Source organism: Phyllostomus hastatus, unplaced genomic scaffold (assembly GCF_019186645.2).
Source record: "Phyllostomus hastatus isolate PE091 unplaced genomic scaffold, TTU_PhHast_1.1 phas_scaffold_55, whole genome shotgun sequence".
Lineage (NCBI taxonomy): Eukaryota > Metazoa > Chordata > Mammalia > Chiroptera > Phyllostomidae > Phyllostomus > Phyllostomus hastatus.
The window spans coordinates 401,309-415,776 of NW_025334035.1; the positions used below are offsets into that span (position 1 = coordinate 401,309).

The 14,468-nt window shown below is 55.8% G+C and overlaps 1 protein-coding gene across 5 annotated transcripts; it reads right to left on the reverse strand.

Annotated features, from left to right (window-relative positions):
* Positions 1–1,356: 1,356 nt before the first annotated feature.
* Positions 1,357–13,591, reverse strand: P2RX5 (purinergic receptor P2X 5). Of its 5 annotated transcripts, none has more exons than XM_045824582.1 (12): positions 13,122–13,591; positions 9,630–9,780; positions 8,946–9,017; positions 8,594–8,669; positions 8,412–8,508; positions 8,068–8,148; positions 7,605–7,743; positions 6,911–7,047; positions 6,337–6,418; positions 6,138–6,203; positions 4,658–4,740; positions 1,357–3,575 (listed from the first exon to the last, which is right to left on the reverse strand). In XM_045824582.1, exons 1-12 carry the CDS (start codon positions 13,256–13,258, stop codon positions 3,500–3,502), a joined length of 1,197 nt encoding a protein of 398 aa, XP_045680538.1. In that variant the 5' UTR covers positions 13,259–13,591; the 3' UTR covers positions 1,357–3,499. The 5 variants fall into 5 exon arrangements, with proteins under 5 accessions (XP_045680538.1, XP_045680540.1, XP_045680541.1 ...); XM_045824584.1 differs by having other exon boundaries at positions 6,325–6,418; positions 13,272–13,590; XM_045824585.1 differs by having other exon boundaries at positions 6,325–6,418; positions 13,175–13,590.
* Between the last annotated feature and the right edge of the window lie 877 nt (positions 13,592–14,468).

Sequence of the window (14,468 nt, forward strand, 5' to 3'; positions counted from 1 at the left end):
ATGGCCAGTGATAGAAATGGATCTGGGACCCAGGCCTCCGGAATTCCGTTTGGGTTCTGGACTACATGTTTGCACATGAAGCCAAAAAGCAGCTGAGGCCACAGCTTTGCCTTTCTCTCCCCTAGTACCTCATCTGACCACCACTGAAGATGTTCGCATTAATGGTTCGCACCCCCTCTCCAGAACTCCCCAGTCCTCTCGCAGGGCCTTCTCTGAGTGGGAAGGGAAGCTTCATTCCCGGTGTGGGCTAAGGAAGAAGCAGCAGTGGGCCAGGGGCGGGGGGCGGGGTCGGTGAGGGAGGATGGGAAGTAAATGAGGTGATTTACTTCCTCTATTGTTAAACAGTAAGCTTGTTTGAAATGTTCGCTATTATAAAAAATATTGCAATGAATGTTTTCATATTTGTATTTTGGAGGAAATTTAGTGAGCTAAAGCAGAAGATTAAAACTTAATTCCAAATGCTTTCCAGAGTCTTACCAGGTTACTCATTGAATGACAAGTGCCAGTCTTATCAATGCCTTCCTGGTCCTCAGGTTTGCTCATTTAGAGTTCCTGTGCCTTCATCTGCATTTCTGCACCGACATTATGGGGCGGGGGGGGGGTTGCAAAAGCAAGGGAACTTCGGCGATATGCAAATGCACAGCACTATCCAGAAGCTGTAGTGGGGTCACTGCCCTTTCTGAGCCTAGTGCCCCTGACATGTAATAGAGAGACCCCCTCGAAAGCTTTGCTGGACTTGAAGAAACAGTTTAGATTGAGCAAGTCCTCCAAGGTAGTGAGTGAAGTTTAGTGGGTCAACCCTTACTTAAAGTTGATAAAAAGAGCCCTGGCCAGGTAGCTTACTTGATGAGACTCCAACCAACTAACTGTTAGAGCATCCTCCAGATGAGCCAGTGTTTCGAATTCAATTCCCCTGGCCTATGTTTCTATGTCTCCCTCCCTGCCCCGCCCTCTGCCCCTCCCACTCGCTCTAAAATCAGTGAGGAAAAAAGCGTAAGTGGAGGAAAGCCTCACAGCTCCAGTCGCACTGTCGTCATCCAGTTCCTCCGTTGCCCCTTCTCGTCAAGGGGCTTTTACATGTGTGCTTCCCTTACCTGGGATGCTTCCTCCATCACCTGGTTAGACTGCTACTGACCTTCCAGATTTCAATTTCTATGTCACTTTCTGAAGGAAATTTCCACTGGCTACTCCACTGAAAACACAGTTTGGGCTGTAGTGACCTGTGTGACTGCTGGTGATTCAGCCCCCCAGGGCTGGAAGCGCTGGGGCAGGGACTGTTCCCGTGTTGCTTGCCACTGTATCACCAGCATTTAATCCAACACTTGACACAATAGGTATTCAGTAAATCTTTACTGACTGAATAGTGTAGGAAGACATTTCATTCCAATGTAAAATAAATAGCACAACTGTTTTTAGGTTTTATGGCTGTTGGCAGGCAATTCCAAAAACAGGTTAAGAGCAACCAGACAACTTCCTGAGCAGCTTGACCTTTTTCACTTCCTCCCAAACATAAAACGTGCTGCAGTACTCTGTCCAAGGGTTTGCTTTAGTGATGAAGCAAAGCACCGTCATGGATGGCCCAGGTTGTTCACCTTCCACGCAGAGAGCAGGTGGGCTTGCGGACTGGTTACCCGGCAGCCCAGAGGGAGGGAGCTGCTTGCTCCAGAAACCTTCGTTCAGACCCTGCTGACCCTCTCCAAAGGCCCCACAAGAAGGAAGCTTACCTTCTCCTCTGTGTGCAGAGAAGAGCCAGCCCCACCCCCCAAAACAGGAGGGAGGCCCAGAGATCACTTCCAAAGAGGACGCGGCCTAGGGGCCTGCGGCCGTGCGAACACAGCCCTGGTGGCCTTTGCTGCCGCGCGGTGATGAGTTCTCGGCATCTCCCCTTCAGTTTGCACAGGGGCTTCTCAGACCTGGGAGAGGGGAAGCGCACCAGCTGCCTCCCAGCACGGTATTGAAGCTGCTCCGTGTTCCTCCCTGACAGAGGAGCCGAGGCCTGACGCTGCACGTGTGAGGGAACGCTCATTTCCTGAGGGAGGACACAAGGGACCAAGTGCATTCTCTGCTTGAAAACAAGGGAGCCTCTTTGAACTGGAAACTCAGGTTGCCTTGAGAACAGGGCTGGGAGGGAAGCGTCCACTCTATTCTTTTGTACCTTTCAGATTTTGAATCATGTATAATCTAGTTCAAACACTTGAATTTAAATGGATTGTGATGCTCCTTTCCCTCGAGCAGGGAGGGGCAATCCTGCCAGCCTCCAGGTAGAATGTGTGTGACTCTGACCTAGAAATCAGCACCACCCACCGAAGCTGGCTCTTTGCTCCCTCAGAACCGGGCTTCGCAGCTCTCCTCAACCAGAGCCTCTCAAAATGTACAGGGCACGTGAACGACTGGGGAGCATTGTTGAAACACAGGTTCCGACTTAGGAGAAAGGGAGGGACCGGAGACTGCCCGTCTAACAAGCTCCCAGGTGACGTGATTCGGCCGGTCCAGGGACCACACTTTGGATAATGAAGCTCTACAGCCATCAGGTGAGGGAAGCAGCAGAGTTCTGCAGGGTGCAGCTGTGGTGGAGGGGCGGGGGGGACAAGGGGCAGGGGTGAGGTGGAGGGACCCCTGGTAAGGGTTTCCACCTGCCGAGTGAGCACCATGTCATTAGCCCTGCAAACCCAGCCAGCCTTTGAGGAGAGAGGGAGGAAAGCTGGGCAGAGACACCCAACCCCACAGAACAGCCAGAGCCAAATCACAGGCAACGATCACCCATGTGGATGAGCTGCTGTGCCCAGAGCCTCCCCAGGCTGGAGCAGAGGCCCCTGCCTCCCCTTCCCTACCTTACCCAGAAGCCTTCAGAGGCTGCCTGTCCCCTCAAGGGCCAGCTGCCTCCTGAAGTGTTTAGTCCTCTCCTGGTTGCCCCCCCTTGGCCACGTTTAAACTGAATCCCTGGAGGCAGAGGTCTTTCTCTGAGGAGCCATCGTGTTCTACAGGAATTTGTGCAAGTCTCACCTAGAGGCTGGAGGAAGGCCCGAGTGGCTGAGCCTGTCTGTGATGTCGGTTGTCTCTGAAAGGAATGACAAGTGTGTGCCCCTCCCTGGAGGCCAGGTCAGCGTCTCTTTTGAGAATCTCTTAGACAGGGCCCAGCCCACAGCAAAAAAATGTTTACTGCATGTATGAATATTGAGTGAATGAATGTCCAGCTAGGTTCTCAGAAAAAATGAAAATGCTCTTATATCAGTGACACCCTGGCCGGCCCCCTTCCCTCTCCAGGGTCTCCTCTTCTAGATCTGAGCCACGCTGGCCACTGGGAGGCTCCCCTCCCCACACACACAACAAAAAGCTTGCAGGAAGATCCGAACATGCAGGAGAGGTGGTAGTGTCTGGAAGCCCCGGTCCCACACAGGCACAGACAGGAGGCCGTTCCAGTTTGGAGCTGTTCCAGTTCAGAGCTGCCAGAGTCTACCCCGACGTCTTCACCAAATCCACTCTCAGCCCATGTCTCTGGCTATGCCTCCACTGTCTGCAGGTTCTGCAGCTGCTCCACATTCGCCTTTCCGTTCACCACCACCGGGTGGCCAGATCTGTGGGGAGCAGGGAAGGGGAAGTTGGGAACCCTGCGGACAGGGACAGCCTCCCCAAGAGAAGACTCCACCCACAGCAGCCTCTGGCTGGCAGCTCTGCAGGCAACCAGAGTATCTGCACAGACAGGCAGTGTGTTGGGTTCCCTGGCTGCAGCCCAGACACACACAGGTGCTCAGGCTGAGGAGGCCTCTGGAGCTGTCCCAGCAATGAGCAGCAGCCACGGCGGTGGAGCCTCATGCCTCCCACAACAGGTGAGGCTGCTCCGAGACCGGCAGGGTGGCCCTTCTTCCCTGTCACAGGCTAAGGAGCTCAGGCAAGCACCCAAGAAGTGACAGTCAGCTCAGAGAGCATGTGGGGGTGGCTGGGTGCCCGGCCTACCCCAGCCAACCCCCAGCCTCCTCCTCCTTCTTGCCCCAGCTGCTGCAGGCCCTACAAGCTCTCTTCCTGCACTCCTCTCCACCCTTTGCCCTTCCTTTCTATCCCAGTCCTTTCCTTACCCCTTCCCTGCCCAGGCCCAGCTCCTGGCTGGAGGCTGCCAACCCCTGAGTCAGCAAAGAATGAAAGCTGGGGCGGAAGTAAAGTCCACCCCAGGCCAGTGAACTCCCTCCTCCCGGGATGTGGCTTACAAGAGGAGAGGCACAGAACTGAGCCTGGCTGAGCAGCAGGGGCTCCTGTGTACGGCCTCCACTGGGGAAGGCAAAATGGGGGTAGGGGGAAACAGGCCCAGAGAGGGCCAGGCCCCACCTCAAGGGCACACAGGAGGCAGAGGCCGGACAGGCCTGAAGGCCACCTCCTGACCCAGCCCAGGGCTCCCTCCTGCACCAGGCCGTGGTCACACCTGCAGAACCAACAGACTGCCCAGGACATTGCCCCAGGGAAGGGCAGTCCATGGGCCACCTGTCAGCACAGCCAACACCCTCTGGAGGCAAGGGCGGCTCCAGAACTTCCATTTCGAGAGGCACTTAGGGAAGGCATCTACCCAGGGTAAAGGTCCTGAGACAGGGCAGGGGTGGGGGGGCTGGCAGAGCCATCTCCACAGGGCTCCCCAAGGGAGGGCCACTGGGGAGGAAGTGTAACTCACCTTACTTCCTCGAATTTCTTGTTGCGGTAAAAGTGGCTCTTTTTGATGAGGTAGATGAGTACCAGGTCACAGAGGAAAGACCCCTGCAGAAGAGTTGGGGGTCTCTGACCTAGAACCATAGGCTTCTGGAGAGCCCACAGCCATTTGACCATACTACATAGATCCCATTCGATCCTGTCACAGTCCCAGAAGGGGGCATCACTGACCCCATTTCACAGGTGAGAAAACTGAGCTCCAAAAGAGGACCTTTGTTTAAGGCCACCAAGCTGGTCCATGGTAGAACCCAGGTCAGCCTGGCATCCATCCGATCCTTTGGGCTAAGCACCTCCCACATTACCCTGACCCCATCAAATCAGGTGTTTGCAGAGCGTTCACCATGGGCCAGGTACTGTGCTGGGGTGCAGGGAGGAATAAGACAATGAGGCTCCCTGGTGACTGTCCCTCTGGTGCAGGAGACAAGCACGTAACTGACAGCACAGAATGACAGGTCCTGTGATTGGAGAGGAGCAAGGGAGCCAAGAGGAGACGGGACCTGACTCAGCTTGGGCTGAGTCTGGAGGGCTGAATAGAAGTTTGTATGAAGGGAAAAACGAAGCTCGAGAAGGGCGTTGCAGAGGTAGGAACAAGCTTATTCCGCCTGGGAAATTCCACGGTCCTGTGGGGAAGAACCTGCAAAGCTCCTTAAAATTTCTTCAAGGCATTGGTTCTAATCCTGTAGGGGGCAGCACTGAGGGCTTTGAATGGGGGCTGTACACACAATCGTGGCATTTTAAAAAGATCTTTCTGGGAGTGAGCATGAGCGATGGGTTGGAGGGGATCTGAACAACAAGGACACCACAGCGGTGGCCCAGGAAAGAGGCGGCGGCCTGAGCTAACCCAGCTGGGACCCACTGACACCTGAGCACCTGCACTTCAGACCAGACTGCCTGGTGCAAATGCCCGCCTCCTCCACCAGAGGGCGAATCCACCGGCAACACAGAGGGGGCTTCCGAAATGACTGAGGAGAGGGTGGGGGACAGAAGCAGGTTGGTGGATGTGCCCACAGGGGCACCTGGTCCTCTGACCCTGGGCTCTGCACACCTCTTTCTGCCCCCACCCCCAGATGCCGAAAACATTTTTTTACCAGTTCCTTGTTTCACAGGGCAACGGCTGAGAAACCCTGTATATAGTTGGATCCTACCTCTCTTTACAAGTGGAGATGAGGCTTAAGAAGTTCAGGGGCCAATCCAGCATCCCAGAGAACCCCAGCCGCAACCCCAGCTCCAGAGCAACAGGCAGATGCCTCTCTGGCCCTGGAAAGAGAAACTCCCTGCCCCCAGGGACTACTACAGGGGCATGAAGTTCCAGAAGGGCCTCTTTACCGGCATCTGCACTGACAGGACAGCTCTTTCTGGGGCATCAGGACAGCTCCCGGGGGGCAGTGTCCCCCTCCCCCACTGGTGCTCAGGGAGTAAAGGAGAAGGAAGGGAGAGGTACTCACAACACCCATGAGTGCCACCCCCGAGCCCACATTGATGACTGTGGGGATGATGCTGAACTTCCCTGCCTGAAGCAGAGAGAGAGACAGGCATGGTGAGGGAGGCAGGTGGACAGCAGGATCCCCAGGGACTCCAAGCAGAGCCCGCCCAACACGTCTGCCCCGCCCTGGGCCTGCCCAGCTCACACACCCTGCCATTCACCATGACATCAAAGCGGATCCCGTAGGCTTTCATCAGGGTACGGAACTCCACCCCAGCTCCATCACGGTAATATTTGGCAAACCTGGGGAGACACAGCCCAGGGGAGACCTCAGCCTCGCTGGGCCCTCCCTGTTTGGCAACACAGGCTCGGCTGCCTGGGAGATTTATAAGCACTCCCAGGACCTGGCTCACAGCAGCTCCAGAAGCTGCCCACCTTCTTGCTGACCTTATGCTAAAAATTCATCCAGACCTTTGAAGTCCTTGCTAGACATTCCCCAAGAGACAAGACCTTTCCCACCACGTGCTGGGCCATCCTGGGGTCACCAAAGCACTGATGGAGCTGATCCGGCTGAGCAGTCAAGCCTCAGCATCACGGCGCGCCCAGGGCAATGGCTGACTCTTCTCTCCTCCCCCAGAGGCCCTACAGAAGGCCACCCTCACCTCTCCTCAGCTGTCTCTCCCTCACCTCCCCCTCTGACACAGATGCCCAGGAAGGGCTGCCATAGCGCTGGCACCTAGGAAAGGACACAAAACATGGACAGAGCCATAAGGCAGCAGGCACAGCCCCAGTTACCTGAAGTTATACCCGGAAGAGACAGAGTTCCCTGGAAATCTGCTGTCCAGGCGGCTGAAATAATAGCGAGGGTTGCATTCAGAAGGGGCTTTGTCAAGGTCGCAGTCCCACTCGATCTGGATCCCTATCACACCACCCTGGGGGGAAAAGAGACAGGAGTCGGTGCACAGGAGTTTTTGGAGAAGGACAGTAGTCACAGAGCAGCTCTTCACAGAGAGCTGGACAAGCTGGGGGACGTGCTGGTGCCAGGGGTCAGCCTGGCTGGTACGCCCTTCTGGAAGAAAGGTAGGTAGAAGGCCCACGAGAGGCTGGGAAAAGTGCGTTGCTGACAGCTCCCAGCCCCAGTGGCCTCCTGCCTCATGCGTCAAAGAGGACAAGAACTGCCCGAGTGAGCACCTACAACAGGCAGGAGCCTTACACCAAACCAGGGTGTGCTGGGGGCTCCTTCTGGTTCAGGTTCAGCTGCTGCCCCAGTGCCTGAGAGCCAAACGGCAGGTGCTGAGTATGCCCCTCACCGAGTGTCCGAACAGGCTGTGTGTCACAGCAAATCCTGCAAGCAGCAGCTCCTGGGGCAGGTGACTTTGCAGGGCCACCCCACCCCATGGGTCCCCACACACACTCCCTTCTCAATACAGAGCCCAGGCCCAGAGCCCTCGGGCCTCCAGGGAAGGCTCCCTGGGCACAGACCACCCACCTGCAGCGCTATCTCCTGGAAGTTGCTTCCCGTCCACTTGACCACAGATCCCAGTCGGAAGATGGGGCAGTAGGGGTCCTTGGGGCCAAAGTGACAGGACTTCAGGTACTTCAGGTCTTTGGTGTCCAGCACATTGGTCCTGGGAGGAGGCCATGAGCAGACAGTGAAACGAAGGGAGACTTGCTGTTTCCAGGCCAGAAACTAGATCTGACCCAGGAGTCACAGGGGTCCTCACCCAGCCCAGGCCTAGTCCCAGACTTCAGCCCTCCCCTCCAGCCCCGCCTACATCCGCACCTACATCCCACGCTAACATCCTACTGTGCTGGAGAGCAGAGCCCCACCCCCACGGCACCCCCAGTGGCTCATTCACACACACACACACACACATACACAGGGACCCCGCACAGCCATGGGGAGGGCCAGCCAAGGCCCCACCCCTGGATAGTAGCTGAGCCCCACATACTTGAAGAAGTTGAATTTGGGAAAACGAATGAAGTTCTTTATGTAAATGGTAAAGTCTTCAGCCTTGCCCAGGAGTGGCTTCCTGAAAACCAAGCCGGGACAGCCAGTGAGGAAGCCCTGCCCCACTCTGCACCGCCCCCAGTCCCGTGGTGGGGCTGAGGCCACCTGCTCCCTGGGCGCCCTGGAGCCTTGGCAGGACAGTTCATATGCTCATGTTGGGGTGGTGCTCAGGCCTTTGTGGGGTGTCCTCAGAATGAGGGTCCCCATGGGTGTGTCTCCACTGTCAGGCTGGGCCCCGCCACACAGGACCAGGTGACTCCTGGGGTCCTGAACCCAGCCACTTACTCTGGCCTGGACTTTGTCTCCACTGGGCACCAGGCGAAGATTTCACAGGTTCCCCTTGTCAGGTTCTCCGCCCGCAGGCAGCGGCCAGTCCTCACTCCTGCAGGGTGGGACAGGGACAGTGCCAGGAGTCCCCCAGCTCCAGGCCCTCTATTGCCCCCAGCCCTGGCCACTCCAGGCCTCACCATTTCCAGTCATGACAGGCTTCCCAGGAGGGCAGTCGCTGTCCTCATAGCACAAGGCGTCGGAAATGCTGTCGCTCTACCAGGAGAGGAAGGGCGCCTGTGTGGAGGTGCCCGCAGGCCTCCCAGCTCCAAGCCAGGTCCCACCCTGGGAGCTGGGAGAGGTTCCTCCCCTGCCCAGGGCCACACACCCTTTGAGAACCTGTTTCTCCCCCAAACGGTGCAGGTACATGCCCCCCACACCCCCCCAGAGCCCTTGGAGGGGACAGGAACCCCTGCTTCTGGAGGAGGGTAGAGGCCAACCAGTGCTAGTGGGCCTCCCACCACCTCCCCAGCTCTCCTCGCCAGACCAAACCTCTGCACAGGTTTCCTGCCGCTGGTTGGGGGTCACGATCAGGTTGGTGATGACGAAGAAGACATTCTCTCCCTGAGGAAACAGACAGGAGTTAAGGAACCTCCCTGTGCCCTCTCAGGGACCCTCCTTCCCAGGGCTGCCCAGCAGGGGGTGGAGTCTCTGCATGGGCGTTGGGGAAAATGGGGCCATAAAATCAGTGGATCCTGTCCACCCTTCTGCCCACTGACCTCAGAGTCCCAAGCAGATGTCCTCTAATAGGTTCACCCCAGGCCCATACCCACAAACTGCTCCTGCCCCATACATCCCTATCCTGGCCTCAGCCTCTGGGGTCCCAGCCGAGATCTGGGAAGAGAAGGAGCAGTGAAGGGGCAGCTCCGGCCCAAGTGGACTGTGAACAGGCCAGGGGCCAATCTAAGGGGCCTCCTCTGACCTGGAAACTCTCTGAGCCCCATTTGGTCTCAGCAGGCACAGGGTTTGTTGGGGACAGAGCGGTGGTGCCATGAGGCATAGTCAAGGAGGGAAGGAGGCAGGAATAGGGGAAGGATATGGATGGGGTCTCTATTAATAAACTCTGGCAGCCATTCTGGGCCAAGGGAGACAATAGATCGAGGTCCCTGGGTCCCAGAGCAGCTTCCCATGTGACCCACCCCAGCCAGGCCCTGCCAGCTTGGGTGGGGCTCAGACCTGGGGGGGGATGACATAGTCAGCAACATCCCAGAGCCGCTCCCCCAGCTCCGAAGTGTTGGTGAAGGTCACACCCTTGACTTTGGTGATGATGCTGCTCTGCAGGGAGGTGTCCGTGTCTTGGTAACCCTTCTTCAACAGGAACACCCACCTGTGGGAAAGAGACCGGCAAGGAGGGCATCAGCCTTGTCACCGCCCTCAGGTTTCCCCAAGCCCAGGGGGAGTGGGACAGGCTTAGGACTCCACCCTTCCCACCCGCTCCTGGACTGGGTCACAACTCCCGCTGCTGCCTGAAGCCCTGTCCTACAAGCAGCAGAGGTGACACCAACCCCAGGCCACAGTGCGCTGCTCTCAGTGGGGCTGGGAGGACTTGATATGAGACACGCTCACCCTCAAACTGGCCACATGACTGAGGGCAAGCCGCTGAGCTATGGGGGTTCACCGTGTAACGGCACCCCCTCCAGGTGGTGAGGGGGCCAAAGGACCTGAAGCCAAGCATGGGGCAACCTCAGTCAAACCCCAACTGAGGGGCAGCCTGCAAAACTAGAGTGTGAAAACTATACAGTACCTTTTGACACCCAAACTCGATTAACAAAAGAAAAATAGATAAGTTGGACTGTACCCAAATTAAGAACTTTTGTGCATCAAAATATACTATCAAGAAAGTAAAAAGATAACCTACAGGAGGGGAGAGAACATTTGTGAGCCATATAACTGGAAAGGATCTAGTATCCAGAATATATATTTTAAAAAGTCTTGCAACTCAACAATACAAAAGACAAATAACCTAACTTAAAAATGGACCAAGGATTTGAATAGACATTTCTCCAAAAAACATATACAAAAAGCCAATAAGCACATGAAAAGATGCTTCATAAGATTAGTCATTAGGAAAGTGCAAATAGACACCACAATGAAATACCACTCCACACTCAATGAGATGGCTAGAACCGAAGAAGTGGAAAATAATAAGTGTCGGCAAGAAGGTGGAGAGAGGAGCACTGCTGACGGAGGCGTAACATAGTGTGGCTGCTGGGGGACGCTGCTGGCAGTTCCTCAGCAAGCTGTCGTGACCCAGCAGGTAGACCCAAGAGCACTGAGACGTATGTTTACACAAAAACCTGCACATGAATGTTCTTAGCAGCATTATTCATGATAGTCAAAGAGCAGAAACAGTCCACATGTCAGCCAACCAATGAGTGGATCAACAAAACGTGGCAGAGCCTCCCCGTGGGATATGGACTCGGCCGTAGAAAGGAATGCAGTGCTGACGTAGGTTACAGCAGGGATGGACCTTGAACACATTACAACAAACAAAAGAAGCCAGCCCCCCACCACCATAAGAACATCGTGTATGATTTGATTTATATGAAATGGCCAGAATAGACAAATATATAGAGACAAACAGCAGATTAGCGGTTGCCAAGGGATGGAGGTGGGGAGAAGCATGACTGACTGTTACTAGGTACAGTTTTCCTCGCGGTGGGTGATGGAAATGTGCAGGAATTTGGTCATGGGGATGGCTGCACAACATTGTGAATGTACTAAACACCATGTCGTCCTGTAATTTAAAAGGGTGGATTATATGTTCCACGCATTTTATCTCAATGTAAAATGTTTTTTTAAAAAAAAATCTGTATTCTTCCAAAAAAGGTCAGTGTCATGAAATACAAAGACTCAGGAACAATCCCAGATGAAAGGGGCCTAAGAAGACGTGACAACTGAGTGCAAGGTGTGAGCCCAGATTTGTCCTTGCTATAAAGGTAATTACTGGGACAATTTACAGACGGTCTATAGCTTAGACAATAATAACATTTCAGTGTTAACTTCCTACTCTTCCTACTTGTACCAGGTTGAATAAGAGAATTCCTTATTTTGAATAAATACACAGTGAAGGATACAGGAGCAAAGAGGCATCACGTTGCAACTGACTCTTACGCAGCCAGAAAACATTGCATATATATGGAGAAGGTGGGGCAACACCAATGTGGTAAAATGTTAACATTTGGGGAATCCAGGGAAGGGCATTAAAAGTTTTGTACTACTCTTGTACTACTCTAGGAAGTGTGTGCCCCAGAGGAAGAGCTCCATGAACACAACTCGTCGATGCCTTGCTGGTGTTCCTGTTAATGTCAGAGATCATTTAGGCTAGCCAGACCTTGGGAAAGCTGGGGAAACTGAGGCTGGGAGAGGTCACGCTGTGGTGATGAGGGATGCCCTGCACCTCCCAGGATGCCAGGAAGAGTTCTCTGTATGTCAGGTGCCAACCAGGAGGTGTCCACCCTCCTCATCTCTGGGGGCAGGGCTAGCATCACGTCCTGGGCCCGAGGCTGTCCTGTCTCTAGGAACTCTGAGAGGGCTGAGACCCTGGGGCCAAGCAGCTGTTTTTGGGGGGGAGGGGGACACACGGGGCCTGGCCTGGACAGAAACATGCCACAAATACTCAAGGAACGTTCACTCACTCATTCGTTTCACACCTATTGCCTGAGCAGCTAGGTGATGCCAGGCCCCTGCCAGCCTGGTGGGGAGTCACACAGACATTCAGCAATCGAGTCTCCAAACAAGCATATAATTACACTGTGGGAAATTAGTTGACATGTGGGAAGTAAAGGAGAGGGAGCTATGGGACATCCCAGGTGGGAAAAATGAGTAGACACTATTGCCCAGGTAGAGGAGGAAGGCCCCCTGGTTAAAGAACAGGTAGGAGACAGCCAGGTGCCTTAAGGAGTAAGCTGGGGGAATGCCAGGCCTGCCCTCCCAGCTGGTGCATCTGCTCCTCCCCCAAGCAGGAGATAGGAGGGACTCAACAGCATTTACTGAAGAAGTAAAAAAGGTGCATCTGCATCCCAGTCTTTTGCTGTCACTTCCTCTCCCCACCTAACCCCTCCCTACTCAGGGGTGAGGGCTCTGGACAGTGCCTGCCTGAACAACCTCAAGGAGCTGCCCTCTGCAGATGGCACCAGCTTCTGCCAGATGGGAGGGAGATGTGGGTAGGGCAGACCACCTGGGCAGGACCCCCAGCTGAACACCAGAGCGGCCAGCGTCGGGTTGGGTGAGTTGACCAGAGGGACGTGCCAAGCTCATGAGTTGTCCCAGCTGGAGGCTTGGCACTGAGCTCAGTGATTATAAATAACCTGCCCAGTGTGTGAGGCTCCCCAGCGACAGCTGCAGCCCAGCCCCCTGCATCCTTGACCCCTTCCCACAGCCCTAGCACGGGGGCTCCAGGCCTGGAGGAGGGAGCTGCCTGGGGAAAGCCTCATAGATCAAGGCACCAAGAAGCCCCTGCCGCATCTTGTCACCTCCAGAGCTGATGTCTGGGAGTAGAGGGCTCCCTTCTTACCCCACACCCTTACACCTAAGAGCTCAGGGAGAGTGCCTCCCAAGGAGGGTCACAGACCCCCAACCATGCCCATACCGGCCTACTCCCGGGCCCTGGAAAGGCCACCGCTGCTGCCCCCCGACCCCCTTTTCGGCAAGCCCCCAAGCACTCACACCACCAGGTAGGTCAGGATGGAGACCTGCAGCAGCCGGTAGAGCAGGCCCACCTTCTTGTTCTTGGCGATGACATACTTCTCGGTCTTGTAGTCGAACAGCGACTGATAGAGCCCCTTGCAGCCCGCCTGCCCCATGGTGCTGTCTCACCTGGGCCTGGGGACTGAGCCGCCACGCGTATGCTTCATGGGAGCCGCCCCCGCCCGACTCCTGCGCCTGCCGCCTCCGCGCTGCCCAGGCCTCCCAGCCCGGGACGCCGGCCTCCGCTCTACAGGGCCCGGAGCGTGGCTCCTCCGGGCCCGGGCGGGCGGGGAGAGTGAGCGCTGGTTGCCCGCTGCCCGCCCCCGGACAGCACTGCGGGGACCTGGGCGTGGGCAGCGCCGAGCGGCGCCCTGCGCCCTGCGACCTTGCTGCCACCCCTTTCTCCTCCCTGAGCTGACAGTGACACCAGCGGACAGGTCCGTCCGCCCGCCACTGGCGTGGGAAGCCCCAGCGGAGGCTGGAGACCACACGTGCCTCAGGCGTCACGGGCGGAGTGAGGAGACCAGGGAATGAGAGAAGAGCTCTTTTAAAGCAAATCTCCCCTCCCCCCTTTTTCTACTGCCGAAGAAATCGCAGCAGTTCCTCCCATGGAATAGATGGGGAAACAGAGGGCAAGGGAGCAAGACCCTGCAGCACCGGAAGTGGGTGTGAAAAGGGGGAAAGAGCATTTATAGGTGAATAAAACAGGTTTCTGGGTTTTCCTCACTCCTTGGGAGAACCCAGGCCCCCACCACAAAGGCCAGGAGAGAACCAAGACGTGACAGAGCCATGGCACCTTGTAATCAAGTGGGTGCTCCCATTGCAGCAGCTATGGCAGGTGTAAAACGCCCACCCCTGGGGAGTCGGTTGCTAAGCAGGTCCCAGTGCCCACAGCATGAAGAGCTGTGTACCACACCTGGGCAGATGGGTGGGGGTAGGGAGGTACAGGCAACCAAGGCCCCGGATCATAAAATACATCTGCAGCAAAGGTCTGTGCCAACCTGTTTGAAATGTTCCCAGAGCAAGAGACCTAATCTAGGCCTCCAAGATGGCTACCCTCATAGCAGGGGTGAGGGAGGGCATCTCAGAGATCAGCCACAGAGAGGAGGCCCCAGTGAGCAATCCTTTTAGTGTGGGAGGAGCTGGGCTTGCTCATGGGCTTGCTGCACCCTGCCATCCAGCCAGAAACCCCCTCAGCTTCCGAGCCTGGCCCTCACACCCAAGAACTTCCCTTCCCTGAACCACAGGTTCTGGGTGTCGGAAGGGAGCCTGATGTTCACCAGGTATGATTTCCTCTAAAAAGCAAAAGCCCAGGGCAGGTCTCCA

Excerpts from the sequence above, each read along its gene's own strand:
- P2RX5 (XM_045824581.1), bottom strand. The coding sequence starts at position 13,258 with ATGGGGCAGGCGGGCTGCAAGGGGCTCTATCAGTCGCTGTTCGACTAC. Across the intron at positions 9,781-13,121 it reads ATCCTGACCTACCTGGTGGT|GTGGGTGTTCCTGTTGAAGA; the intron begins GTGAGTGCTTGG and ends TCTTTCCCACAG. Across the intron at positions 8,149-8,411 it reads GAGACAAAGTCCAGGCCAGA|GAAGCCACTCCTGGGCAAGG; the intron begins GTAAGTGGCTGG and ends CTTGGTTTTCAG.